The sequence below is a fragment of the Raphanus sativus genome, chromosome 5 (genome assembly GCF_000801105.2).
Source record: "Raphanus sativus cultivar WK10039 chromosome 5, ASM80110v3, whole genome shotgun sequence".
Taxonomy (NCBI): domain Eukaryota; kingdom Viridiplantae; phylum Streptophyta; class Magnoliopsida; order Brassicales; family Brassicaceae; genus Raphanus; species Raphanus sativus.
In genome coordinates this window covers 6,638,927-6,665,664 of record NC_079515.1, presented here as the reverse complement: position 1 = coordinate 6,665,664, position 26,738 = coordinate 6,638,927, and the positions used below count along the sequence as shown (strand labels likewise).

At 35.4% G+C, this 26,738-nt stretch overlaps 2 protein-coding genes, 1 long non-coding RNA gene and 1 pseudogene across 3 annotated transcripts; 3 read left to right on the top strand and 1 right to left on the bottom strand.

Annotated features, from left to right (window-relative positions):
• Positions 1–1,180: 1,180 nt before the first annotated feature.
• LOC130512668 (uncharacterized) lies at positions 1,181–5,226 on the top strand. Its single transcript, XM_057010878.1, has 8 exons — positions 1,181–2,077; positions 2,189–2,800; positions 2,857–3,021; positions 3,107–3,453; positions 3,544–3,625; positions 3,703–3,777; positions 3,894–4,088; positions 4,909–5,226. Exons 1-8 carry the CDS (start codon positions 1,181–1,183, stop codon positions 5,224–5,226), a joined length of 2,691 nt encoding a protein of 896 aa, XP_056866858.1.
• Positions 5,227–6,969: 1,743 nt separating this feature from the next.
• Positions 6,970–9,063, bottom strand: LOC108858060 (uncharacterized). Its single transcript, XM_018632045.2, has 4 exons — positions 8,248–9,063; positions 7,663–7,950; positions 7,141–7,593; positions 6,970–7,053 (listed from the first exon to the last, which is right to left on the bottom strand). Exons 1-4 carry the CDS (start codon positions 9,061–9,063, stop codon positions 6,970–6,972), a joined length of 1,641 nt encoding a protein of 546 aa, XP_018487547.2.
• A 6,168-nt stretch (positions 9,064–15,231) lies between these two features.
• Positions 15,232–16,104, top strand: LOC130512560 (uncharacterized). The gene is made up of 4 exons (XR_008946109.1): positions 15,232–15,362; positions 15,441–15,516; positions 15,581–15,650; positions 15,851–16,104. It is a non-coding gene; the product is annotated as an uncharacterized LOC130512560 (long non-coding RNA).
• A 95-nt stretch (positions 16,105–16,199) lies between these two features.
• On the top strand, positions 16,200–17,073 carry LOC108838286 (mitochondrial outer membrane protein porin 3-like; annotated as a pseudogene).
• Positions 17,074–26,738: the final 9,665 nt, after the last annotated feature.

Below are 26,738 nucleotides of genomic sequence, written 5' to 3'. Positions count from 1 at the left end.
ATATTTTACAGATTAAAAAATTAGTGATATAAATATATATAATATTATTATAAAAAGATTTTACATATCTGAAATATGAAATTTAATATGCTATTAATAAGACTTTACAGCCAATATCTTATTTTACATTTTTATTAAACAAAATTAATTTAATTTTTATTTTAAATAAAAAAGTAATTAAATCAGTTCATATACCTAATACATACTAGAAGTTTTAGATATCTTACATAAAGACATGAAAATATCCAAATTTTTATCTGACTACCCGAATAAATTTTTTACTCAAACCTAAAACCATACTAGAAAACCTCAATTCGAAACTTAAAAAATACATGTAATACCAAAATATACTGAAACAGCCATATATATTGAATATATAGCAAAAGTTTCAGATATTTCAGGTACTCCATCGGATCTCAAGTCCGGGCCAGGTCCGTTTCAAGATCCGTGGATCTTCCACAACAAAACCTAATAAGGTAAAATGACATTACCGTACCCGATCGATTCAAATTTTTTGGTTTGGTTCCAATTCGGGTTTCGGATCCAGGTAAAATGTCCATGCCTAATTTGGCTAATCTTGAAACAGTTTTTTTTTTGTATGTCTTTGTAAAATATGAATTATGAAAAAATTTGAACTTGAATACACATGTGATATATATTTTGTAATGAAACAATAATTTTATTTTAGCATAAACATTAAAATGGTGATATTGCAAAGTACAAAAAAGGGAAATACATAAGCCTTTTTCAAAAAAAGAAAAAGAGAAATACATTAATTTTTAAAAGTTAAATAAAAACTCAGATTGGCAAAAAAAAGTCAAAGAAAACCACACCTTATTACCATCTGTATCTTTTAGGGAAATTTGAAGCTCTATCAACACACTTGTGCGATATTGGCAAAGTACCAAAACGCGGAAAAGACACAACTGTTCACCAAGTTGTTTTACACTGCTACCCCTAGAAGCAAAATCTGTACATAACGGACACCGAATCTTCTTATACGATACGGCAAAATCTTTTGTCTCACATATCGAAGTTGTCAGAAGAACTGTGCAGTTACTGGTGGTCAGATCACAGTTTTCAAAAACCAAAAGCTTTCATCCCCCCCCCCTCCCGGTAATTCTATTATCTAAACCGCGTTGATAAAGAAAAAAATATTTCAGTTCAACGAAAACTCTCGATGGAAGAACCGGACGGAACACGGAGGCCACCGTGCCGACTGCCGGAACGGCTTTTCGCAGTCGGGGAAGAACCCGCCGGCGTTAGGGTTACTCCTTACCATAAAGCAGGCGCAATCAGGGAAATTCTTAATGCCCTCGATCCAGCGGAAGTCGACCACATCAGAAGTTCTCCATTCGGGCGATTGATAGAGATCGCCGACAAACCAAGTTTCTCCGGGAGGTTTGGGAGATATATACTCTCCAGACAGCTTAAAGTGTTTAAGAAACATGAGGCTTGGTTCCTTTTTGCCGGAAAACCAATTAGGTTTTCAATCCGAGAGTTTGCGATGGTAACGGGTCTTAACTGCAGCAAATTCCCAAAACGGGGCAAAAAGAAGTCAAGAAATTTCATGGAAGATAAACCATATTGGGGTGAACTCTTTGGATCCTTCAGAGAGGTCCCAGTCTCATCTGTTGTGAAGATGTTGGCGAAGAAGACGGTTGTAGATCGAGACATCAGGCTTAAGTACGCATATCTCGCCTTAGTCTCCGCTGTGATTCTCCCAACGACACACGCACCGCGTATTTCGGTAGAGTACGCCGAGATGATAAAGGATTTGGATACATTTCTAGCACACCCATGGGGGAGGGTCTCATTCGAGATGTTAATTAGCAGCATCAAGGAGAGAAAGGAAGTGTCATTGCTTCAGAACACGATTGCTTTGAAGGGATTTGTTTTAGCCCTGCAGCTTGTCATTGTGGAATGCGTGCCCGCGCTAACCGAAGTTGTGCAAGATGGAAGTTCATCTGGTTCGGACGGCGAAACCGGTGGTGATGATAATACGTTAGAGATGGAGAAAGGGGAGAGGAGAAATATCAGCCCTGGTCACGCCCGCGACACAGATGCTGCCGGGAAGGTACTTATGTATACATGTTTCTCTGTTTTTGAGTGATTATAAGTATACCACTACCAGATTATTCTTAGGCAGAGTGATAGACTGATTATAAAACCACTTTCACCGTCGCAGGCTATTGTCGAGTCCATACTGCTTGATGCAAATGGAGAGATAACAGTACCTGAAGTTTATCAATGGTCAGACGATGAAGACGACGGTGGCGTGTCTAATATGGTGGGGTTAATAGAGCAGCGCTATGGTTTCAGCAATGACTGTTTTGTTGGTGGGGCAACAATACAGGATGTTATAAAGATGCGTGAAGAGTCAAAAGCTGAAATTGTAAACCGCAAGATAGCAAAATCGAAGGCCGGGACATCTTATCAGGCACAAGATGGGCTGGACACAGATTTGTTGGCCTCCATTGTGAGGGAAAAACTGAAGGACGACTTCCAGCTCTTACATGGCAGCATATCAACCATCCAGGAATCATGTAATGGCTTCACTGAAACCATCCTTGTCAACATCAACGAGGTTTTTGGAATGGTACAAGATAATGCCCGTGCTATTAAAACCCTCTCAGATCAAATTAGTAAGTTCACTCCTACACCGGCGGTTGCTACTGTCGACTCGGTGCCTCCCCGGCCAAAAGTGGTTAATGCGGGAAAACAAACAATTGACGATTCCACAGACATAATAGGAAAAGCAATCAACTTTGCTAACCGGTCATCTGTCATTTCTACTGATGTAAGTTTATATTTAGATGGCTAAACTTAATCATGAACATCTAACAACTTGATTAGCCTGCTAATAAGAACTATATCCAGGATGTTGAAATGGGGTCCGAACCAAACACGGTTGCACATGGAGTAACTACCGATGGTTGCCAAGAAGGCGGGCAGGGAGAGCAGAACACATCTGAAGATGAGCAGTTACATCCTCCACAGACAGCCACAGTAGCTGAATCGGTACGTAACCGTTGACAACCTATTTTCCCTTAGCTCACCATCTCTTTCCAAGTTTGTTTGATACTTTTGCCATAATTTATGAAAGCTGCAGCCTCTTGATCCAGCCTTGGTATTTCCCAACCCCACATTCTCGCTTGGCCTTACCCAGGAGGCAGTTCTGGTTAAAAATTCGAACTCCAATGTCAACGTTGAGACTGACCAGCAAGTTTCCGAAGAAGACAACCACGTTGATGCAAACATACCAGAAGCAGATGGGTGTAGGAAAAGCAAGAGGCACAAGGTACTAACAAAGTCGCTCATGGCTGAGTACCAGTGTGACAAAGGATTTTTGAACCGTGCGAGAAAGGCAGTGGCTGATGCAATATACAAGGGAGGGGACATTGATTACTCGGCTAAATTTGGAGCTTTGATGGAGAAGATGAAGAAGCCGTTGTAAGTGTATAGTTACTGAGATAGCTTTTATATTAGATGTTTATTGATATTGTTAGCCGGCTAAAGTTGATGCACGTCTCCATTTTATAGTGATCTAACTACTGCGAAGGGAACTCTTCAGAGCACCGAACTGAAGGAGGTCATTGAGAGAGCAACCCAACTATCGGCTAAGGTTGGTTCCTACCAATATGGCATCCTGCGTTTTAATGTAAATGACTGCAATGTGTGCTAAAGTTGTGGTCTTAACAGGTGGTGGATGTCCTAATGTTCCACACTAGTTCATTGTTCCGGTCCGGATCATCTCTTAACTATCTAGCGGGGCCAGTATTCATGGACACACAGTTCGTCTCCCAGTTCACCAAATTATACAGCAAGTTCTCAAAGTCCTCGAAAAAGATAACTACAAGTTTAGTGGGGAGGTTACTGAGATGTTTATGCAGCTTCCGGCTTACGCTGATGCCGACCGTTTCTATTTCCCATTCTGCCTTGATAAAACTTACTGGGTTGGCATCTGCGTTGATTGTGGGACATGGAGCGTGACTGTCTTTGACTGCAACATCTCGATTAGGACTGACTACATGATGAACAAAGAAGTTAGACCTCTAGCATTGATGTTTCCTTATTTGCTGAAGCAGGTAGGTAGGCAGGTGGGCACGCGAGACTGCAAAGCAATGGCAATTGAAAGGCCCCGGAGCATCCCACAACAAAACGAAGTTAAAGACTCCGGAGTCTCATCCGTTTTTTTTATACAAGCGCATGCGGTCGGGGGGATCGATGCTTGCAAATGCATCACACCGGATGTCATAGCCAGCCATGTTGAGAGGCTCGTTGTGACTCTATATGAGGCATCTCTCGGCCCCCTCTGATCACGTCAATGTATTATTTTAGTTTTCTAATTCGAAAAACTCTCACCAACGTTTCCTTTGTTCCTGTTGTTGTAAGATGCTTGGATTTTTAAGATACTACATTTGACGGAGATTTAATAACGACCACTCTGTTTCATTTTTAATCGTTCATTTTGACTTTGCTTGAACATAGATGTAGTTGATTATTTATTAGCCGGCTATGTTTTCTTGTTGTATGATAAGTTAAAACTTGTACGTCCAACGCCGTAACACTGTGAATTATTTTTAACCAAAAAGCTTTGATTTTCAATATTATTGGTTTACCAACCCGAAATACCCATTTAGGCCCATTAACAAATTACTGTTCAAATAGGGCAATTTCCTTTATTTAAGCGGCATCGTTTCAGAGGATAAGGAAACACGTTAGAGGCTTTATTTGTACTTTCAATTCTTCAAAGCTAGCGGCGGAGACGACCATAGATCTTCGTATCAGGTGAATCTTATCCTCTCTTTATTTTTTCAAATATTATGCCACCAAAATCGATTAATCCCTCTCCCATCCCGATCCAACAATGTTGGTAATTAAATGTGCGATATGTTATGTTATTAGGCGTTGGGTATTATAATGGAAATGGGACCTGGAATCCCGCGTCGGTGCCCGTGTGGAGCCCTGACAGTTGTTCTGACATCAAAAACCAAGAAAAACCCTGGTCGGAGATTCTACAGGTGTGGGGTTGTGTTTGGTGAAAACCACCTGTTTAAGTGGGCCGATGAAGCTCTTGTGGAGGAGATAGAAGCATTGGCAGAAAAGCAGACAGCCATAGCCAATTGCCTCATCGAAATGAAGGAACAAGTTGTGGACATTAAGAACGACATCAAAGAGATTGTTGAAGTTGTTGCCGCATTTTCTAGGAAGCTACGCAAGTAACCCGCCGTTGTTTTCATCTTCTGTTTATGACATTAATATTCTTGGTGATGTACTATGTTTAACTTATGCAACGCGGCTGGATGAAAGTTGTTCCCGGTTAGGTTACCCGTAGTGGGTTCTAAATGTTTTATATATGTTTAAGTATCCCTTATTTTCGTGTAGCCTGTTTTGCTATATATCTTTCTCAGCACACTACTTTACATCCGGTTATACTTTTTAATAACCTCCAAACCAACCTAGATCCGGCTATCCTCATAACGGGGGGGGAGGGGGGGGAGGGTAAAGTGTTCAACTACGGTTTAGATTTTGTGGATAGGGTTTATAATTGAACCCAATGGTTGATGGTTCACTTTGTTTTAGGGGTTAGTGTTAACCGTTTAGGGTTTAGTGTTGCAGTAGGTTTTAGGGTTTACTGGTCAGTTTTTACGCTTAATTTTAGAAAACTAACCCAAGGGTTGAGTGTTTAAAAAGGATTTAGGGTTTACTATGTTCTTTTTTTGTCTGTACTCATGTCTTCTGAGCATAGCATACAATGTATCTTTAATATACATTACCCACGGGTTGAGGGTACAAAAAGTGTGTAAGGTTTAGTATGATCTGTTTAGGGTTTAGTTCACAGTGTAAATCTCTGTGTTTTGGTTGTATTGTTAACTTTTGTTTTCAAGTACTTCACTTTAGCCGGCAAATTGACGGACATTTTCCACCTAACTAATAAATAGCCGGCTATAATTATGATTAACCTCCGGCGAATATTGAACCCGGCTACCAAATAGAGGTTGCAATTATATAATTTCTTAAGGATATACAAATTACACAAGGGGACATGTTTAGGGGTTCTACTACGGTTACGGTTTAGGAGAAAGTGTTTATAATTGTACCCAAGGGTTGAGGGTTAACTTACTCGAAGTGGTTTAGGTTTTAGGGTTTAGGCTTTAGGGTTTAGGGTTTAGGGTTTGGTGTTTAGGGTTTAGGGTTTAGTATACGTCAAGTACCTAAGGGATTTTGGCTTGACTAAGGGTTATGGGATTAACATATTCGATTCGGGTTCATGGTTCAGGTTTCGATCAGGGTTTTGGGTACTTTATATCCGGCTATACTTTTTAATAACCTCCAAACCAACCTAGATCCGGCTAACCTCATAACGGGGGGGAAGGGTAAAGTGTTCAACTACGGTTTAGATTTTGTGGATAGGGTTTATAATTGAACCCAATGGTTGATGGTTCACTTTGTTTTAGGGGTTAGTGTTAACCGTTTAGGGTTTAGTGTTAACCGTTTAGGGTTTAGGGTTTAGGGTTTAGTGTTTAGGGGATAGAGTTTAGGGTATAGGGTTTAGGGTTTAGGATTCAGGGTTTAGGGTTTAGGGTTTATAATTGAACCCAAGGGTTGATGGTTCACTTTGTTTTAGGGGTTAGTGGTATGTCCCGATGATAACATTTTAAAATTTAGCCGGCTAACAATGTCCCGATGATAACATTTTAAAATTTAGCCGGCTATGTCATTGACAAAAACGTTTTCGACAATATCAAACGTTCATCTGAACTTCACCATTTATATAGAAGAGAACTTATTATTTATAATCACAAAGCGTTTATCCAAATCCCCTACATACCCTAGATGGTGTAATTGTTGAAATACTAAACAGTACTACTACCCAATTACACCTTCTAAAACCTCCAACCATCCAATACAAATCCGCCCCTCGCATAAAGTTCTCTCATTATTAACTCCCGCAATAGTGCTAACTTATATTGGATTCTTGCAAGTAGCCTTGTTGTGTCCTACGCCCTTGCACCTGTTGCATGTGATCCTGCGGCGACCGCATTTAACCTGCACTCATTGTCAAAAATATTGTGTTACTTCAACATGATCCACTACATGATATGGCTGTCAAACATTAGCTGTCGTAAGACTAACCCGTTTCTCTCCTCTGGAGAAGTACCTCAGCTTCTTTGGCCTTCCCGGAGGGCGCCTAGTTGCAGGAGGACGCAACTGGAGATCGTTAAGGACCGCAAGGATTTGTATTCCCCCCGTTGAATCACTTTCCGGCACGATAGTTCCTTGATAGGCACGCTTAAGGAAGTCAATCTTGTATTCATCTATAACAAGGTCGTTGACACTCATCTTTCCTTTCAGAGCTGCAGCAATTGCGTGAGAGCATGGAATTCCTAGCATCTGAAACTCAAAACAGCTGCAAGTCTTTCTGTCAAGGTTCACATGGAAGCTTGCGCCAGACTTGTTGCGGATTGCGTACTCCATCTCAGCAATGTCGAGTACATGGTACCCACCAGTCTTCTCGAAATTGTTTCTTACCATTTCTTCAATACGCGGTGTGAGGTCTCCACCAGACTTGGTTGCAACGTCACGCCTCTAAGCAAACCATGTCATCATCTTCTCACGGATGAAATCAATCAACTGGGCAATTGGAAACTCCCTTACCTTGCACAAAACAGAATTCCATGACTCAGCCAGGTTGCTAGTCATCACATTGTAGCGGTTACCAGGGAAATGGGACCGTGACCAATTTTCAAAACCTATCTCTATTAGGTAAGCTGCACAAGAAGGATCCATCGCTTTGATCTCGCTAAATGTGACATAGAAGTCATTCAACCTATACGCCCTTGCTGTTTTGGCAACCAGATGTCCCAAATGTCTCTCTCTAAAATTGGTCCTGATGTTCCTCTTCAGATGGACAACACAAATGCAGTGCCCTGCACTCGGATACACCTGTAATTCAATATTAGACGTTAAACGGATATCTTTCTGTTTAACAGAGCCACAAAATGGTTGGCCCGGCTGACATTATGTTCCCACAAGCTAAATAATATTATAATCGGTTAACAAAAATATTTTTTCGGATTGCCTACAATTATATTAGCTATACAATATTCCATTTTAACCGGTTATCTTACAGTTTAACACTACAAACACAGTTTATTCCCGGCTAACATTTTTAGTGTACTAGCTACACAATATTATAAACGGTTAACCATAGTTCACCCACCCGGGGAAAATATAACAAACCTGGCTGATTGCTTTGTAGATCGAAGGATGTCTGTCGGACATGAGGACCAACCCACTTTCATTGGGCACAAATGCTGCTAAGTTTTGGAAAAACCACTCCCATGACTTGTCATTCTCGCTATCCACAACGGCGCACGCCAAGGGGAAAATTTGGTGGTTACCATCTTCTGCGGATGCAGTTAGCAGACATCCGGCATACCTTCCTTTTAGATGTGTTCCATCAACCACAACCACCTTCCTCATGTATTTGTACCCTTCTACACATGCTCCTAGCGCAAGGAACATATATTTGAATCGGTGTCCACCTCCATCCCCTTCCTGGGTGTGCAAATTGGCTAAAGATCCTGGGTTGGCTAACACAAGGTTATTGAGATAACCCGGAAGCTTTCTGTACGAATCATTACATGTTCCATGTCCACTATCCACCGCCATATCCCTTGACTTCCACGCTTTCCAGTATGAAATACAGACGTCATGGTCACCGCGCATCATCCTTCTAATTTCATTTGGCTTTGGCCCTAGCCCGTTCCCAGCGTACTTAGTTTTCATCAATTCTCCAATGACCGCCGATGTTGCTTGGCTTTGGTATCCACCCCTGTCAGCTATAGAACATGTATGTATGTGGTCAACTTTCCTGACTTCAAAAACATCCGAGTCTTTTAACCTGATTGCATACACACGCCATTGGCAAGATGAGCTGATGCATTTCAACACCATCATGGTTGGATCGGACTTTGCGTTCCGGTAGCAAAACTTATTTGCTATTGCAAACATAGCCATATGCTGCTTGAATGAGTCACGGTTCCTGAACATCATTCCCACTTGGAGTGAAGCTCCATAATCACCAATATATTCTCCTTACATTGTGCAAAACAAAAAATTCAGTGTTGTCAACGCAAAAGTACTGAGTAATACACAACAAATTTGCAGCAATATGTCCAATTTTGTTAATAAGGCACAAAAGAAAAGGTGAGACGCAATCACATATGCACATTACATATTTTACAAAACCCATAATTAACCGCTTTTGACTTAACCGGCTAACAAAAATAGTTGCACATTTCCTTTCGTTCAGTTATTTTTATGTTCTAAACCCTTAACCGTCCAATCTTACCCTAAAGGATTACACTAAACCGCAAAACTTTCAAAACTAAAAACCCTTCAAAACTAAACCCCCTAACCATTATAACCGTAACATAGGAAGAGTGTAATTGTATATAGTTAACCGGTTATATATATATATATATTCTCCTTTTCATTTACTTAGCTCAATCCAAACCATACAAATTAGAAGTTAATGCATCTCACTTATCCGGCTAATTATATTATTTGAAGATTCCCTCTCACCCCAAAATATGTGTTCCCAAAATAAGACATTGAGATTGTCATTTCTACATGTTTAAGTCATTATACCGGACCCTATAAATATGGGTCCCTAAATATTTACTTAACCAACATTTTTTAAATTACAAACATGGAACAAAGCCATGAAAATTTTATATAGTTAAGGGGATCGAGTACAACATGTTTCACAACCCACAACATACATCCCAAACTCCTAATGACGATCCATTTATGCCGCCAACACGAAGTACTTCAAAAACATAAACATCGAAAACAAACAATCCTTCCGATTTCCCCACGGTTAAATCAAAGTTTAACTCAAAAACCATCCCCAAAAGGTTAAACTTTCTCTTAACCGTCCAAAATACCGAAACTACCTTAGTTCAAGATTACTAAACAGAAACAGATTCATATTTTACTAAGAACTTGATGACCATTAAACTTCAGAACCCACCCTCTTTTTCGCTCTCCTCCGAAGATGTGGTGTCCCCTTTTGCAGTCGAGAGTGGGTAGCATCCGGTTCCCCTGACCCACAAGCCAAACTTAGCTTCAGAGATGGGCCGGGAAGAGGGCCGAAGGTCTTCTCTTGTGCTGTCCCTCCAGCTCCATCCACCACACCACCTTCGGTGCCTGTATTCACAAAGGCAATGTTTTTAAAATTTTCTTCTCATAACTTCAAACAAAACTAAACCAACAACCGTTTCAAATTTTTTTTACCTTGTTCCCCACTGAGGGTAGGAACCACATCTCCTATTTGAGTGCAGCTGATTGGAGGTGTAAGAGGAGATGATTCTCCTTGAGTGAGTCCCACATCTTGGCGGTTGGTGTTGGTGACGAGGTACACCCCTTCGAGAGACTGGTTATTGTCGTCGATAAGGTCGTTCCAGAAAGCTGCGTCAGCCACAACTAGGCGCCCATCTCTTTGAGCGTTGTAGAACTCTGGATAGTCGAGCATATCCATCCCAACATCCCAAAGAACTGGTGGTGCTTGTGCGGGTGGGATCTGAGCTAGGGGCTGTGGCTGAAACGGTACAATCGCTCCTGTGTACAAAAAAAAAAGATTAAGACCATAAGTAGCCGTTCATTAAGTCGGATAAACATCCTTTTTGTTTTTTAGCCGGTTAATCAAAATACACTACCTCTGGTTTCTCCGGCTGTTCCATTCCCGGCCGTACCGGTCTGAGAAGCCTCCGTCATGTCGTCATCATCATCAAGCTGAATGATCTCCACTCCTGTAGGTACGCCTGAACCTGCTGGGCCTCCCATTACCCTGTCAGCATGGGCCATCTCTAGAGCCACACGGTGGAGGACAAGCATATCTTGCTCTCCGAATATCTCACTCATAACCCTCTCGCTCATAAGAAGCCTCTCACCCAAAACCAAAGCTGCAACCAAAATGAAATGCATTAATATTATATTATGACAATCTAATGGGCTAAACATAAACAACAACACAACACTTACACTCGTATCTTGCTCTAGCGCTCTCATCCTGACCATCACCGACAACGTAGGTTGAACATCCTATGGTGAAATCAGCCCGAGAGAGAAACTGAAACTCAGCCACTTTCTTTGCACCAAAGGTTACAAGAAGGGCTATCTCCGCAAGGTATGGCCTCCGGGAGAGTAAGGTTACAAGATCCGCTGTTGTTGCAATCGTTATCGGAGGAGAGGGACCACTGGGGAACATCATCCAGTCGGGCATCCCATAGGTTATGAGAACAGGAGTTTCTGAAGCCAGCATGTAGTTCTCCCTCACGGTTTCATCGATTAGCCCAAGGGTCTCCGGTGAATCCAAAAACATGGTAAAGCCATAGTCCTCATGGTTTGGTACAAAGTTCCACTGTTCTTGAGCATTCTTTTTCCAGTCTCCACGCTATATGCGGAACACACGACCCATCCTGATAAACAAAAGATCGATGTATAAGTACATATCATGACAAACATAAACAAACAGAAACAAACATTTATACGAAACAGAAACAATCATTTGAAATATCTGGATTAAATGCTCGACAAAATAAATTCTCAGACCTAGCAACGATATCGGTTTTACATATTTAAAGCTGATAACTAAAGACAAAAAATCCTTTTACCTATCTTAAAAGCTTCTGCAGACTTTTTAAATCGCACAATCTTTTCTCTTCCCTGATCTGAACTTCGTTTGCTTGTAAATGAGAAACCGTCTAACACTCCTTTATACACGGCAACCGATTTAGTATAGATCTTCTCGTACATGCGTGACAGGGAAATCTTTACAAAGATTTCGTCTACAGGACCGCCGTATGCGTCAGACTTATCCTCTAAAACACGGTCGCTTTTGGTTTATCGATGCATTCGCTTCTTCTGTAAACTAAATCTATTTCTTATCTCGCTAAATCTTTACACAGATCTTCTGTCAGACACTACAACCCTACGACCTAAAACAAAACCTAGGGGAGGATGAAGCGTCCTGGGTAAAATGGTCTTTTCCTGGCCGGTTTTGATGACGCGTCGGATGGCGTTTCTTCTCTTTGGTATAATGCCAATTATACCATCTTCTTTGGTTTTCTAGCTTAATTACCCTATCTTTTATACGCGGTTCGTCTTTATTTATCGTCCCGCACTTTCTTTTCCATTTTTTGCTAGATTCAATAATGTAAAGAAAACGCAATTTCTACAAAAATAAAATGAGGACGCAATTCTAAACATTTCTGTCCTCAGAAACTTTCACCTACCTGTATTAAGAAAACAAGCTAGTAATATTTTTTTTTTTATAAAGCTAAAGAGTTATAGATGATGATCACAACCTAATAATTCTACTATTTACGGGTAAGATACATATAATAATACTAAACCAAAGTATATCAAATGACAAAAAATTGAATGTTTGGATGATAAAATCAATTTAACAGGAAAACGAAAGCGGTATGATTATAAGAAAATTGGCATCGGAATTGTTTTACCTGAAAATTACCAAAACTGAACAAAAAACAACATAGTTATATTTTTGGTATAATTTTCTTTTGCCAATTCTTTGTCTCTTTTACCTTTTTCATTTCTAAAACTAAATGAAACAAATGATTTTATGAATTAAAAGAATTAAAAAATAGAAACAATTGACAAAACAACCATATACACAAACTGATATTTTTTGTTTGAAAAATTTGATAAATTAAAATTTTAAATTAAGTTCTACTAAAAGTAAATTTCGTCTTATACGGAAAATGAGTTAGTAGAAATTAAATTCCATATTAAATAAGTATATTTTTTTGTTAGAACGAATAATCTACTTTTAAATCTATGAGTCAATTAGCTAGAAATCCATTAAAAAGTTGGAAATTAGTAAACTACCCTAAACAGTAAATGTGCAAAAGCTACGGTAGATATATAGTATGTAAAATTACTTTTGGAGCCCTTTGGTAAATTGCTCATCATAGATCGAGTTCATAGGTATTAGCTGTCATTTTCTATCTCATTGTCGTTATCTTCTTCTCCATCTTTTTTTTTTGTTGTAACTGTTCTTCTCAATCTTTTTCCTCTGTTTTTTTTCTGATGAATCTAAAAAAAAAACTGAATAAGATATTTTCCACCATAATGGTTTACATAATCTCTGGTCTGTATACACTTGATCACACACATATTCATTACCACAGTTTTGTATAAGATCAAGAGTTCAATCTCGCGGGGTTCAACCTTTTCGTTTCTCTTTTGTTCGAAGATTCCTCGAGTCATTCCTTAAGATGATCAATACGACTCCGTCTCAAAACTTTTTTGCGCGCAAACCGAGCAAAGATCCGTGCTGGAGTTTCTTATGAAGAAAACTGTTTTCTTATTACATGAAAGTAATTTCAGAATTTATTTCTTGTTGTTTACTATTTGGAATCCACATTTGGATTCTAATTGACTAATTCGTAGATGCATAAAGTATCTCTTTTTTTTTGATGAATCATAGAGACATCTCCATTATTACACGTTTAAAATCTTATCAACTAACATACTATCTAGGAACATAAATTTCCACAGTGCTCGTTTTCGAAAGACGCTCATCTGTTTTTGCTTCTTTCGACAAAAACAATTTAATATATATGAAAGTTAGCATACTATACTCCCACTTATCCGACCACTTTATATGTTAGCTGGTATTAACTTTCATTTTTCCAGGCTATTTGAAAAAATGATGGTAAAGTTATTTTATAAAGAGTTAATATACAAGATAGCAAGGTTATACTTCAATTTACACGTACACTTTATTTGTTAGTCGGTATTTATTTCAGATTATATCTGCTCTTTGATCAAATGCTGTTTATGATATTTTATAGAGAGGTGTCACTTGAAGTATATTTATGTTTTATTGTGCTAGTGAGTAACCAAGTTAAATTGTTATCATACAACATAAACATTAATATTCATAAAATAGGCATGCAATACAAGCACTAAAGTGGAGTACAAAAGAAAAATCATTGAGTATAATCGGTTCTAATCCATAAAAGAAGATAATATAATGAGATTAGTCAAATGAGATGGCCGAACAATCTGTCGTGTTGTTTAATCAATGAACCACGTATCATAAAGATACATGTAAAGGTATGAATAAAATTGTTATATGTTATTAGATATGTTAACATGCTAACAATTAATCCAACAAAAAAAATTGAAAACTTTAAATGTAGGAAAAATTTCTTATACGCTATTTAAATTGTTTTTTTTATGGTAAAACGCTATTTAAGTTGTTGTCAATCTAATAACGTATCTTTATGATACTGAATATGTTAGCAGTCTAACAAAGAATGTAAAAGATAATAAGAAAAATATAAGTAAAATAGTATCTGGTTAAAATTTTTATTGTTTTAAATATATATACAAATGTATAAGCAGTGGCACATTTGTTGCAGTTGGTACTACGCAGTTGGAAGGATATAGAAGATTATATCATGTAACAACGAGTGGATAGAGTTGGTGGTTTTAGAGATTGGATCTTGTTTTTGGATCACGAGTTTAAGTCAGGCGGGAGAAGAGGCATGTCCTCCGGTGCCGACGATAGAGATTTGGGTTTGAACTCGAAGAAGATTTTGTAAAAGAAAAAATGGGTTGGATCAGATGGGAAGGGAAACGGAGATTGGAGGTGGCACTGAGGAATGTGAGATGATGATGAATGGATGGTGGAGATAGTGGAGATTTCAAATTTGTAGAAAATGAAGATTCTAAAAATAAAAACAAGTTAGTTTACAAAAAATAAAAATAAATAAAAAATAAAAATAAAAACAAGTTTATGAGACGAGAGTAGAGAGAGATGATAAACAAAGAAGAGGAATAATAGAATTTTTTCACTCTCGACCAAAATACTTTTTTCTTATCTAGCTATGTACATAATATAGGTAATAGGGGCAGTAGAGTAATTGTAAATTAGAAATATGTGGGGGATGAATTGAAATGTGTATATAGCTAAATACACTATAATGTTTGTGTAGAGAGTGCAAATATTCTAAATTTATTTATATAAAGTACAGTTCAGTCACTTCTGTGCGCGCCACGTCAGATTTCACGTCATAAACAGGAGCTCTGTTGTGTCGACACGTCAGATCCGCACTATTTCACTAAAGCGTGATTATATGGGCTCGGGCTTCGCGGTGGGCTTCATGCGCTTCTTCTACAGCCCATCGACCACAAGCTTCTATAGAAACCCTAATCAAATACTCTCTTTCATGTTCTTCGTCTCTTCTCGATCGGCGGAAACGGTGACGATCCAATATCTGTAACGGAAGGCGTTGTGGAACTCAACCTATTAAAAGGTTAGCCTTCAACCCTTTAGCACCATCCTCACAATTCCTAATATTTCTAACCCATCAATCGTTCTCGCTGATTTGCAGGCTTGCTTGCCGCTGTTCTTCAACAATCATGGGTAAAGGTCCAGGACTCTACACTGAGATGGAAAAAAGGCCAGAGGTATTCAGAAACAAACATTGTCACGGTTAATGAGCTTCTTCTGATTCGTTTCTGTGATGATTAGTCTTTGTTAAGGTTTCTTATTGAAAGTCAGGAACTCCCTTTCTTACTCCTATAAGTCTATCTCATCAAAGGTAATCAGGAAACTCCATTCTTCAATACCATCGACAATAAGACATGTGATTGATTCTCCTCTGTTTTTTTTTTTTTGCTTTCTCCGCTTCTTTTCGTCTTTTGAAATTGTGGGTTGTTTTAATTGGTGTTTGATATGCTTAAATTTTGATCCATTTACTCGGCTTTAATCACTTTGGATTCTGTTACTTTGAAATTGCAGGAGATGGGTTCTGCGAGAAAAGAGTACGAGTTTCTGAGTGAGATTGGGTTAAGCTCTCACAACCTTGGAAACCACGTTGGTGGTAAACGGCTAGGAAACGGACCTGTTGTTTCCACTTTGAATCCTGCTAAGTTGATGTTCTTTTTCTGTGTGCTGTGATGATTTTTGTTGGCAAACATTACAAGTGGAACAAACACGGGAGATTTGTTTGTGTGTGATGTAGCTACCAAGTCAAAAACAAGAACTTCACTGCTAATATCAACGTTGCCTCTTATTCTTCTGTAAGCAACCATCATCTCATATATTATATTTAGAGATCATACAAGCTTTGCTTTTGACATGTCACTTTATGTTTTTATTTCAGATCCTTACCACTATCACCTATGATTAGGATATCCCTGGATTGAAGGCAATCATTGTTAGCGCCAAGGTGCCTGACTAGAAATCTGCCAAGGTAAAAAACATAACTTTCATTTAAAGTTCATTATATAGTTTTGTTATGTTATGGAATCTGTTTAATGAACCATTGTTTGTGTTTGTTTTCAGGTTGAACTACAAAATCTGCACCCACATGCAGGCATCTGCACCAGTGTTGGATTTACAGTTAACCCCATTATCAACTTATCCAGTGTGATTGGGACCAACCTGTTGGCTCTTGGTACAGATGTGTCTTTCGACACAGAATCTGGCAACTTCAAACATTTCAATGCTGGTGTGAGTTTCAGTAAGGATGATTTGGTTGCTTCTTTTACTCTGTAAGTGTCTGAACTTGAATAATTCAATCTCTACTTTCTATTTTTGGGGTTTGATCTTTTCTTGAGTTGTGTTTTGTTTAACAGGAATGACAAAGGTGAGAGATTGGATGCACCGTACTACCACGTGGTGAACCCACAGTGGTTGGAGCTGAGGTGAACTACAACTTGAAGAGCCAAGTGAACTCGATAACCGTGAGAGCTCAGCACGCTCTTAGACCCATTGACAGCAGTGAAGGCACGAGTGAACAATGCAGGTATAGCCAACGCGCTGATCCAATACGAGTGGCGTCCAAAGTCGTTCATCACCATCTCCGGAGAGGTTTACTCTAAGGCCATTGAGAAGAGAGTTAAGGTTGGGTTTGCTCTCGCTCTCAAGCCTTGAGAGAAGAAGAAATCCAAATGTCTTCTAATCTTTTCGAACTAATCTCTGTCTGTTATTTTTTCTTTTAAAATTGTGAATTTCTTTTCTGTTATGCAAACTAAGAAGTAAAAAAAAAAACTATGAAAATATCGTCTTTGAAAACGAATCATACAAGTCCCTTCACATTAATATAATTTTAAAAACTCCTGCTTAAATGAATGAGTACGACCTTAGCTTCATATGATTTATTTGATAAAAGTTTGGATGATATGGTTTATTTGATAAAGGTTTTAACAAAACATGTGTATACTTAAATTAGGCCTGGGCAAAAGGCCTGAACCCGGAAACCCGAACCGAACCCGGTCCGATAAAACCGGTTCGGGTCGGACTCGGATCCTCTTCAAAAACCGAATGGAGCCAACTATTTGTTACCGTCGGGTTATGGGTCGGTTCGGTTTGAAACCGAGAACCGATTGATTACACCCGAAGCCCGAGACCACTTACCCTAATCCTCTTTCCCCCTTTCGATTTTCACATCCCTTGAGCAAAAAGGAGAATCTCTCCAAAATCTCCAGAACCTTTCCTAAATCTCGATTCACCTAGATATTCTCACTGAATCCCTTCCCTAACTCCGATTATCGGATATCTCCATCGATTCTCCTAACTGTTTTTATTCTTCGATATCAACCGAAACCCTAACTCTATAATCCTATAAATGGGTCTGCTATCATCATCGACTCCTCCATCACAAAGCTCTAGTAATCAATCAAAACCTTTGAGTCAAAGGTACTCCTTATTCAGATTACTCGATGCTTATCTCCAACTTTATTGAGTTCGGGTTTTATGGTTTCGATTTGTATTTTAAGCGAATTCAATTTTTTTTTGTGTGGTAAAAGTCAAGTTTTATGTTTTGTTTCGTTTTAATTAGGCATCAAGAGTTTTCTTATGTTGTTTTATATGTGTAGATGCTGTCTTTTTTATGATTAGTCATAGATGTTGCTGTTGCATCAACGGGTTCTCATATGACTAGTTGTTGTCTGCTTCTACTTGTAATGTTACGTTGTTTTCATGGTTAACCATATATTATCAAGTACTATGTGTTCTTGTTCCATAGTTATTTTTTTGTTAGTTGTAAGGGTTCTTAAGCTATGTTGTTGTTCAAAATAAATGTATTTTATTTTCATCTCGTGAGCTATGTCTTAAGATTCTTGTAGATATATTATCAGTGACTTGTTATTTTTTTATGTTTTTGCCACTGAATTTTTCTTTTCATTTTTCTTGTAGATGGTTTCATCATCCTCTAAGAGCGCACACACTGTTGAAGAAACAATGGATGTTGACGTCCAACAAGAGTGCCAAGGGAAGTCCAATGGTGCAAACGCATCACCTGGAGTGTCTTCTCTGTCGAAGACGGTGAAGAAAGCTGTGGTGCCAAGGTCTGCTGTGTGGAAGCATTACACCAGAACCAAAGACAGTCGTGACAAGTGCATTTGTCACTATTGTCAGAAGGTCTTCTCCTGTGCTAGCAAATCAGGAACATCAAACCTTCAGAAGCATTTGACGATCTGCAAGGAGTACCAATCATGGTTAACCAGTCATGAGAAGGATCAACTTCAGATTAATACTGAAGGCAATCTGAACTCATCAAGGGTCTCGGAGCCAGTCTTCAGAGAAGCCACTAACGAGTTGATTGTTTCAGCCGAGTTGCCTCTTTCATTTGTTGAAAGTGTGGCTTGGAAAACCTTCTGCAGAAAGGTAATATCGTATAACCTCTTATCTGTTTACATTTATGTAATTTAAGTCTAACTTTTCTTCTCTTAATTTGCAAGGTAAACCTGCACAAGCCTCATTCGAGGAGGACTGCTACACGAGACATTGTTCAGATGTACGTGAGGAAGAAGACAGCTTTGAAGAACTTGCTTCGCACAACGAAGCAAAGAGTGTCTCTTACTACTGACATTTGGGTTTCTCAAGTTACAGGTAATGGTTTCTCAACTGTAGTTAGTTCATTTTAATAACTTTTTTTTACTACTGAATTTAAACAGTTTTAGTAACTTGTTTTTTTTTCATGTTTAACAGGTGCTAGTTATATGGTAATAACAGGCCATTTCATTGACGCTTCATGGCAGCTCCAGAAGCTTATCCTTGGCTTCAAGTACGTGATGGATCATAAAGGTCAGACCATCTCTAATGTCCTCTTAGAGTGTCTAGAGGAATGGGGAATCGAGAGAGTATTTTGCATTACAGTAGATAATGCTACTGCTAACACCTCTGCCCTTAGGAGATTCCATGCGCTATTTAGAGAGGTTGGCCCTGATGCTCTAGTTTTGGATGGTAATTTCTTACACATGAGGTGCTCTGCTCATATCATTAATTTGATTGCTAAGGAGGGTTTGTCTGAGGTAGGAGAGAATGTGTTAGCCATTAGGAATGCAGTTCAATATGTTCGTTCTTCAACTAATAGGCTGAATGCGTTTGATCTGAGAGTCACTAGTGGGAGAATGAGCCGTGGTAGTTTGCCATTGGATAGTAAGACCAGATGGAACTCAACCTTCCTCATGCTGTCTAGAGCTCTACAATTTAGAGCTGCATTTGATAGGATGGAAGCTGAAGATAGGTTGTATAATGATTATTTTCTTGAGATGGATAATGGTGTTAGGAGGTGTGGACCTCCTGCTTCCAGAGACTGGAGTGTCGTGGAGAAGCTGAAGAGGTTTTTGGTAATCTTCTACAACAGCACTTTGGTTGTTTCTGCCTCAGCGAAGGTGAACTCGTTCAACTGCTATGGTGAGATAGTGACCATCGAAAGAAATCTCACTGCACTAGCCAACAGTTACGATCCTGAGCTGAAGGTTAAAGCATCAGAGATGTTGCAAAAGTTTCTCAAGTATTGGGATGGTATCAAGAGTGTGAACAAGATGCTGATCTTGGCCACGATTTTGGATCCCAGGAAGAAGATGCAATTCGCACAGCTTTGCTTTGAGAAACTCTATGAGAAGGACAGTTTAGAGGCTAAGGAAATGCTTCAGTCTGTTGGTGATATTCTCAAGTGCATGTTCAATGAGTACAACACTCGTTTTGGAGGGTCAGTTGGGCAGTCATCTCAGTCCAATCAAGCATCGTCTTCTCAGCCGAGTCAAGAGTCTCAAGATCAGGGGGATAGAATGGAGCTGGTGGTTGAAGACTTTGGTTATGAGAGGATGGATTGTGTCTACAAGGAGCTGGTTGCTGAAAAGGGAGAGGATACACGTGATGAGCTGGAAGTGTATTTGAAGGAACCAGTTGAAAATCCAAAGCTCATACTTGGTGTTGACTTCGACGTTTTATCTTGGTGGAAGGTTCACCAGATGAAGTTCCCTGTTCTGGCGGAAATGGCTAGAGATCTCTTCGCCATGCAAGTGTCTTCAGTGGCGTCTGAAAGTGCCTTCAGCACAAGTGGCAGGATCTTGGAACCATATCGAAGCTGTTTAACCCACTATATGATAGAGGTCCTCATGTGTACTGAGCAGTGGATGCATGCTGACATCAAGCTGTTTGAAGAAGTCAGAACAAACGAACAAATGCTTGCTGATGTTGAGATGCTTGATCGACTTGAGAAAGGTTTGAAATGCTTCCTCACTTTTGTGTTTCAATTACTTCTATAATGTATGTCTAACTCACTCTGTTTTTGTTATTTGTTTCAGAGTTTCAAGCTCAACGTCTAGACGATTGAAGTTTGAAGTTCATGGTTGAAGATTGGTGATTTGAGTTGAAGCTTTGAAGTTTTTTAAGTTCAGTTTTTTTATTTTATCGAATACTATGTTTTTCATCATATTTTGGCTTTAGCTCTTTGAATTCTTGCATTTGTTCTGAATTATTTATTTCAATAAACATGTTGCTTTCGTTTCACCTTTCGTTTATCTCATATTTGTTATCGTATTTTTTTTGGCATTATAAGTTTTAGTTTCACCTCTGTTTTGTTATTTATGCTTCTCTGTTTTGTTATTTATGCTTGCTTGCAAGCGAAGTCACAATTTCATATTGCTTTCGTTTATGATAAAACTTCTATCAACGGGTTCATTTCATATTTACGCTTGCTTTTGTTTAAAGATTTTTTTTTTGCTTTGTCTTTCTGCCATTTGATTTCGTTTTTAAATAACAAAATTGATGTGTCTCCTTACTTGCATGGCAAGTTATGAGTTTTGTAGATTTTAAATGGTTACATTTACTACAAACGAGTAACTCGAAGAACCGAAAGTCCATTTGGGGCATAAACCCGTTAGTATTTCGGTTTATACCAATACCAAAAAAATAAACCAACACCGAACCGAACCGCGGAACACCCGAACCGGTCCCGAACCAAAATTTAAATATATCCGAATGGGGTTGGTTTTCTGCAACCATAACAAACCGAACCCGATTAAAATGGAACCGAAAACTGAATGGTACCCCGGTTGCCCACCCCTAACTTAAATAATCAATTCTAGATTGCTATGTTATTTTACTAACTTTAGAAAAAAATTGTAAATAGATTCGTTTTTATTATCTAAATCAATAGGTTTAAAAATGTATAGAAAAGTACCAACACATTCAAAAATAAATATATAAGAATGAGAAATAATTCATAATGTATGTATTGAACTAAATGTTTTGCATGCACGTGCGGGCTTGATCGTCTTACAAATATTTTATTAGTTTATATTTTATTAATTCAAAAACCAGCATGATAATTTATTATATATGTTTTCAAAAAAAAAAAAACAAACATCAAGCTATATATATATATGTTACAAAAACATTTCATTAAAATATATATGTTTATAATTGTGTTAATATTTTAAAAGAAAACATTCATATGTTAGAAATATTTTACAAAATATATTTATACAAAATGGTTTTACTTGGTTAATATTTAATTATAAATAGTTTATATGTTATTTAATATTTTTATAATTGAAAAATAAATTTTAAGATAACAACACAATATATAAAAACTATCCTATTAAAAAAATTCTAATATTATTAATAAAAAAATCTTTTTAATTATATAATTAGTTATATATAAAATTCATTAAAGGTAATATTGACTTTAGCCACTTAATTATAATAAATTGTTTATCTTATTTTAAGTTTTATAATTATTTTTTTTAAGATAACAAAAAAATACATAAGAATAATCTTATTAAAAAATTAATAAAATTAAAAAAACAATATTTATTTTAACCACTTAATTATTATAAATTGTTTATGTCTAATTTTCAACTTTTTAATCGAAAAATATTTTTAAGATAACAACACAATATATAATAAATATTTTACTTTTAAAAATAAACAATATTATTAATAATTTTTTTTTTGATTATATAATTAATTATACATATAATATATAATTCATTAAAGATATCATCAATTTTGACCACTCTAACTTTTAACGTGAGAGCTCAATTGCGAAAAATCAGTTTTAGTTATATAATTAATTATATTTAAAAATCATTAAAGGTAATATTGATTTTAAACACTTATTTTTTATAAATTGTTTTATATCTTATTTTAATTTTTATAACTGAAAAATATTTTAAAATAACAACAAAATACATAAGAATTATCTTACTTTTTTAAAAATAAATAATATTATTAATAAATTTCGTTTTTGATTATATAATTAATTATATATATAATTCATTAAGGGTATCATCGACTTTAACCACTCTAACTTTTAACGTGAGAGTTTGATTAAATCACTTCGCAAATAATAGTATAGATATCAACTGTAGTGACAAGTATTTTTTATTTTTTAATTTTCTAATAAAAATATAACAAATACTAAAAATATAAAATAGTTACATAAATTAAAAATAAAATCTTTTTATTAGTTTATTAAACCTTTGATTTCTAATAAGAACAACATAAATAATAGTAAAAATTAAAATTATTTTTAGTTTAGACAAACTGCATATTTTACACGTATATAAAAATACAGTATATCTTTAATTGATCTTCACTTACTTAAAAAGATTAATATAGACAAATATAAGTTAATAACAACACTAATTACAATAACTGAAGTTAAAACAAATATTTTGTATCGTTTATTAATAACTGTCTCAATGATATCATTTGTTTTTTTAATACTATTTATATGATGTTATATGATCCTTTTTTTTATCATACATCTTTTGCAAATGTAAACCTAAACCACAAACTATAAAATTATACAAAAAGTAATAACATAGATCACAAATAAAATACGGGCGGGTTGACCCTAGTAAACTTATAAAATGGGGAATACGAATTCTACTAATTGTTAAGTTAGTTACTTTTTCTTCTAATACAGTTTCTACTATTATGAGGTATTCTGAAATTATAGGAATGCAAAATCTAAACACTACTCATACGGCTACACGAGGTAAAATCTGATTATGGAATTTTTGTCTTGGTTCTAAGCTGTGTAGAAAGTGCCTTCTACGGAAAAGAAAATATGATTTTAGCAAAAATTTCTACGGATTAAAAAGAGAAAATTGCCAATAGAGAACAAAAAAATAAGGGTGTTGTCCCTTTGGTATAAATTTTTTTTTGTCCAATTTTTTTCTTTTCTACCATTTGTATTTTGAAAACTAATGAAAAAAATACTTTTGTGAATCAAAAAAAATATTAAAAATATAAATAATTAATAAAACACCTATATACACAAGCTGGTATTTTTTCCTTTTTCAAAAAGTTAATAAATAAAAATTTGAAAATACGTTCTACTAAAGGTAGAGTGTGTCTTCTACGGAAAATGGTATAGTAGAAAGCGATTTCTAAAACAAACACGTTCATCTACTATTTTTAGAACGTACATTCTACTATTTACTAATTTTCTAAAAAAATGGAATGCGCATTCTACTAATTCTAAAGCTATCTACTTTTCGTCCGGAAGCATCTTCTACTTTTATTAAGTATTCTAAATTTCGCAGAATGTATTTTCTAGAATGTACTATTCCGTCTACTAAAAATAGAAAGCGTGTTCTAGATTTTTGTCAATCTTCTAAACTTTTAGAATGCGCCTTCTACGGATAAGATTATCTGATTTTTGCGAAAATTAATGAAAATTTCAGTTAAGGAAATATTCTAAAAATCTCCTAAAAATATTCTAACTTCCTAAAACGTGTTATTTTCGATTTTACTTGTCAAAAGTTTTTAAAAAAATGATTCTATCTTGTCTTCTTCATTAATCTATGGTTTTTCCATAGTTTTTCTTTTGATTTTTTTCACAAATTCTTGTTCTCTATGATACATATCTATACAACATGTGGTGTTTTGAAATTTTTTGCAATTTTTTGTAAAGTTTTATTTTTATTTTTGTAAAGTTTACAAATTTTATTTTTATTAAAGTTTTATTAAAAACATTTTTAAAAGTTCTATTTTTATTAAAAAGTTAGATAAAATTAAAAGGTTATAACCGTTTTAAACTTTTTATAAAAATAAAAATTTTTAAAATGTTTTTTATAAAGTTAGTTTAAAGTTTTTATGAATTTTTTTTTGTAAAGTTTTATTTTTATTTTTATAAAGTTTATATTTTTTATTTAATTAAAGTTTTATTAAAAACGTTTAAAACTTTTTATAAAAATAAAAATTTGTAAAATGTTTTTTAATAAGTTTATTTAATGTTTTTTATTAAAAGAATTTGTAAATTATTTTTATTTTTACAAAGTCTATTTTTATTAAAAAATATTTTTACAAATATTTTAAACTTTTTATAAAAATAAAACTCTGTAAACTGTTTTTATTAGGTTGATTTAACATTTTTGTTAAAAAAGATTGTAAGTTATTTTTATTTTTATTTTTATTAAGTTTTACAAAGTTTATTTTTATTAAAAAAATTTAAAAGTTTTTATTTTTATTTTCCCTTTTTAAACGTTTTTAATTATTATTTGTTTTAAATTATATTAACTTAATATGTTTAATTAGATTAATCAAGGGTTAGTTTTGGGATTATGAAAGAAATTATACTAAAAGGACAACTAAATTATGGTTTTATACAGTAGGACAACCATGCTGAATTTTTGTTCCGTTTTGGCAGTTTTCCCATAAAAGATATGATTTTAGCTAAAATAATGGAAGTTTCAGTTAAGAATATCTTTTACAAATATTTGTAATATTCTGACTTACTAAAACGTGTATAGGTCGATTTACCTTGTTAAAGACGTTTTTTTCCTTTTTATTAAACTTTTTTTAAACGTTCTTTTCTTTTTTATTCAAATTTTTAATAAAAATAAACTTTTAAAATTTTAAAGTTTTCAAAACTTTTGTAAAAAATAAAAACCTTGTAGAACTTTTTTAATAAAAATAAAACTTTGTAAAACTTTTTTAATAAAACTTTAATAAAAAACTTTGTAAGCTTAATAAAAACAAAAATAAAACATTATAAAAAAATTAATGAAAATGTTAAATATAATTTATAAAAAAACGTTTTACAAATTTTATTTTTATAAAGAAATTTAAAGTATTTGAAAACTTTTCGATAAAAACATAAAACTTTTAAAGTTTTAATGTTTTTAATTCTTTTTTCCTTTTTATTACAATTTTTAAAATTCAATTAAACTTTTAAATTGTGTTTAATGTGTTTAATTTGATTAGTTAAGGATTAGTTTTGAGATAATGAAAAAAAATATACTAAATGGACAACTTAAGGATGATATTATACCAGAAAAGATATTTATGCTGTTTTTTTGTTCCGTTTTAGCAATTTTCTCTTTTTTTATTCCCATGATTTGTGGATTATTGAGCTTTGAGAGAGTAACAAACTTCTTCCGAACTGTTGATAATTTGCAACAAAATCACTTCTCTGGGTTATAGGTCTGATCACAAGCTGGTTGGTATAATGCAAAGATGGTTTGAAGTACAAGCATAAGTGATTGAAGGGCTGATGTAAATACCTATTCTTTTTACATAGATCAATAAATTTCACATTTCATAAAAAAAAATTCACATTTCATAAAAAAGAAAGGTTCTTTTTCTGTTTTTTTTTAAGAGAAGAGTACCCAACTTGGAAATATGCATATAGCTCACGTGAATAACGAGTGTAACAGTTTCGTTGTTATAGCTGGAGAGAAAAAGAGACAAATGGTCGTCCTCAGTGCACTTCTAAATTCTAATTCTAATGCCACGAACCATAGCCCACCTCTTTCGTCTCTAATTTTAATCTCGTAACAAATTACATTTACAAATATTATTAAACTAATATTAGGTACTCACTTAGAAAGACTTGTCTCTAAGAACAGCTCTAACAAGAAGTTGCTAATGGGTTTCTTATAATTAAAACTAAATCAAAATGTTAAAGGAGAAAAGAGAGAGTGATAAAAAGTTCATAGGAAACAGATTTAAAAAACCTGTGAAAAACTTATAGTCAAAATGCTTGCTTATAATTGGTTAACCTTTAAAAAGAAAATTAAATTTTAATCAATTAACTTAATTTTATTAAAAAGTTAATATTTTGCATTTTAAAGACTCTAAGTGGAGCTTTCCCTGTTGGAGCTGCTCTAAGACTAAGAGCATGGCACTGCAGAGAAAATCTCAATTTGTTTCTCATATAATCCCTCTGTTTCTCAGTAACAAAAAATAATAATAATAATAATCTCTCTGTTTCTGAATAAGTGTCGTTTTAGAGTTGTGCACACAGATTAAGAAATCATTAAATTTTGCATATTTTCCATATAAAAACATCATTACCCATACATCTTAACCAATAGAAAAATAAAATGAAGAATAAAGTTAATAAATTCTGCATTGAAATACTAAAACGACATTTATT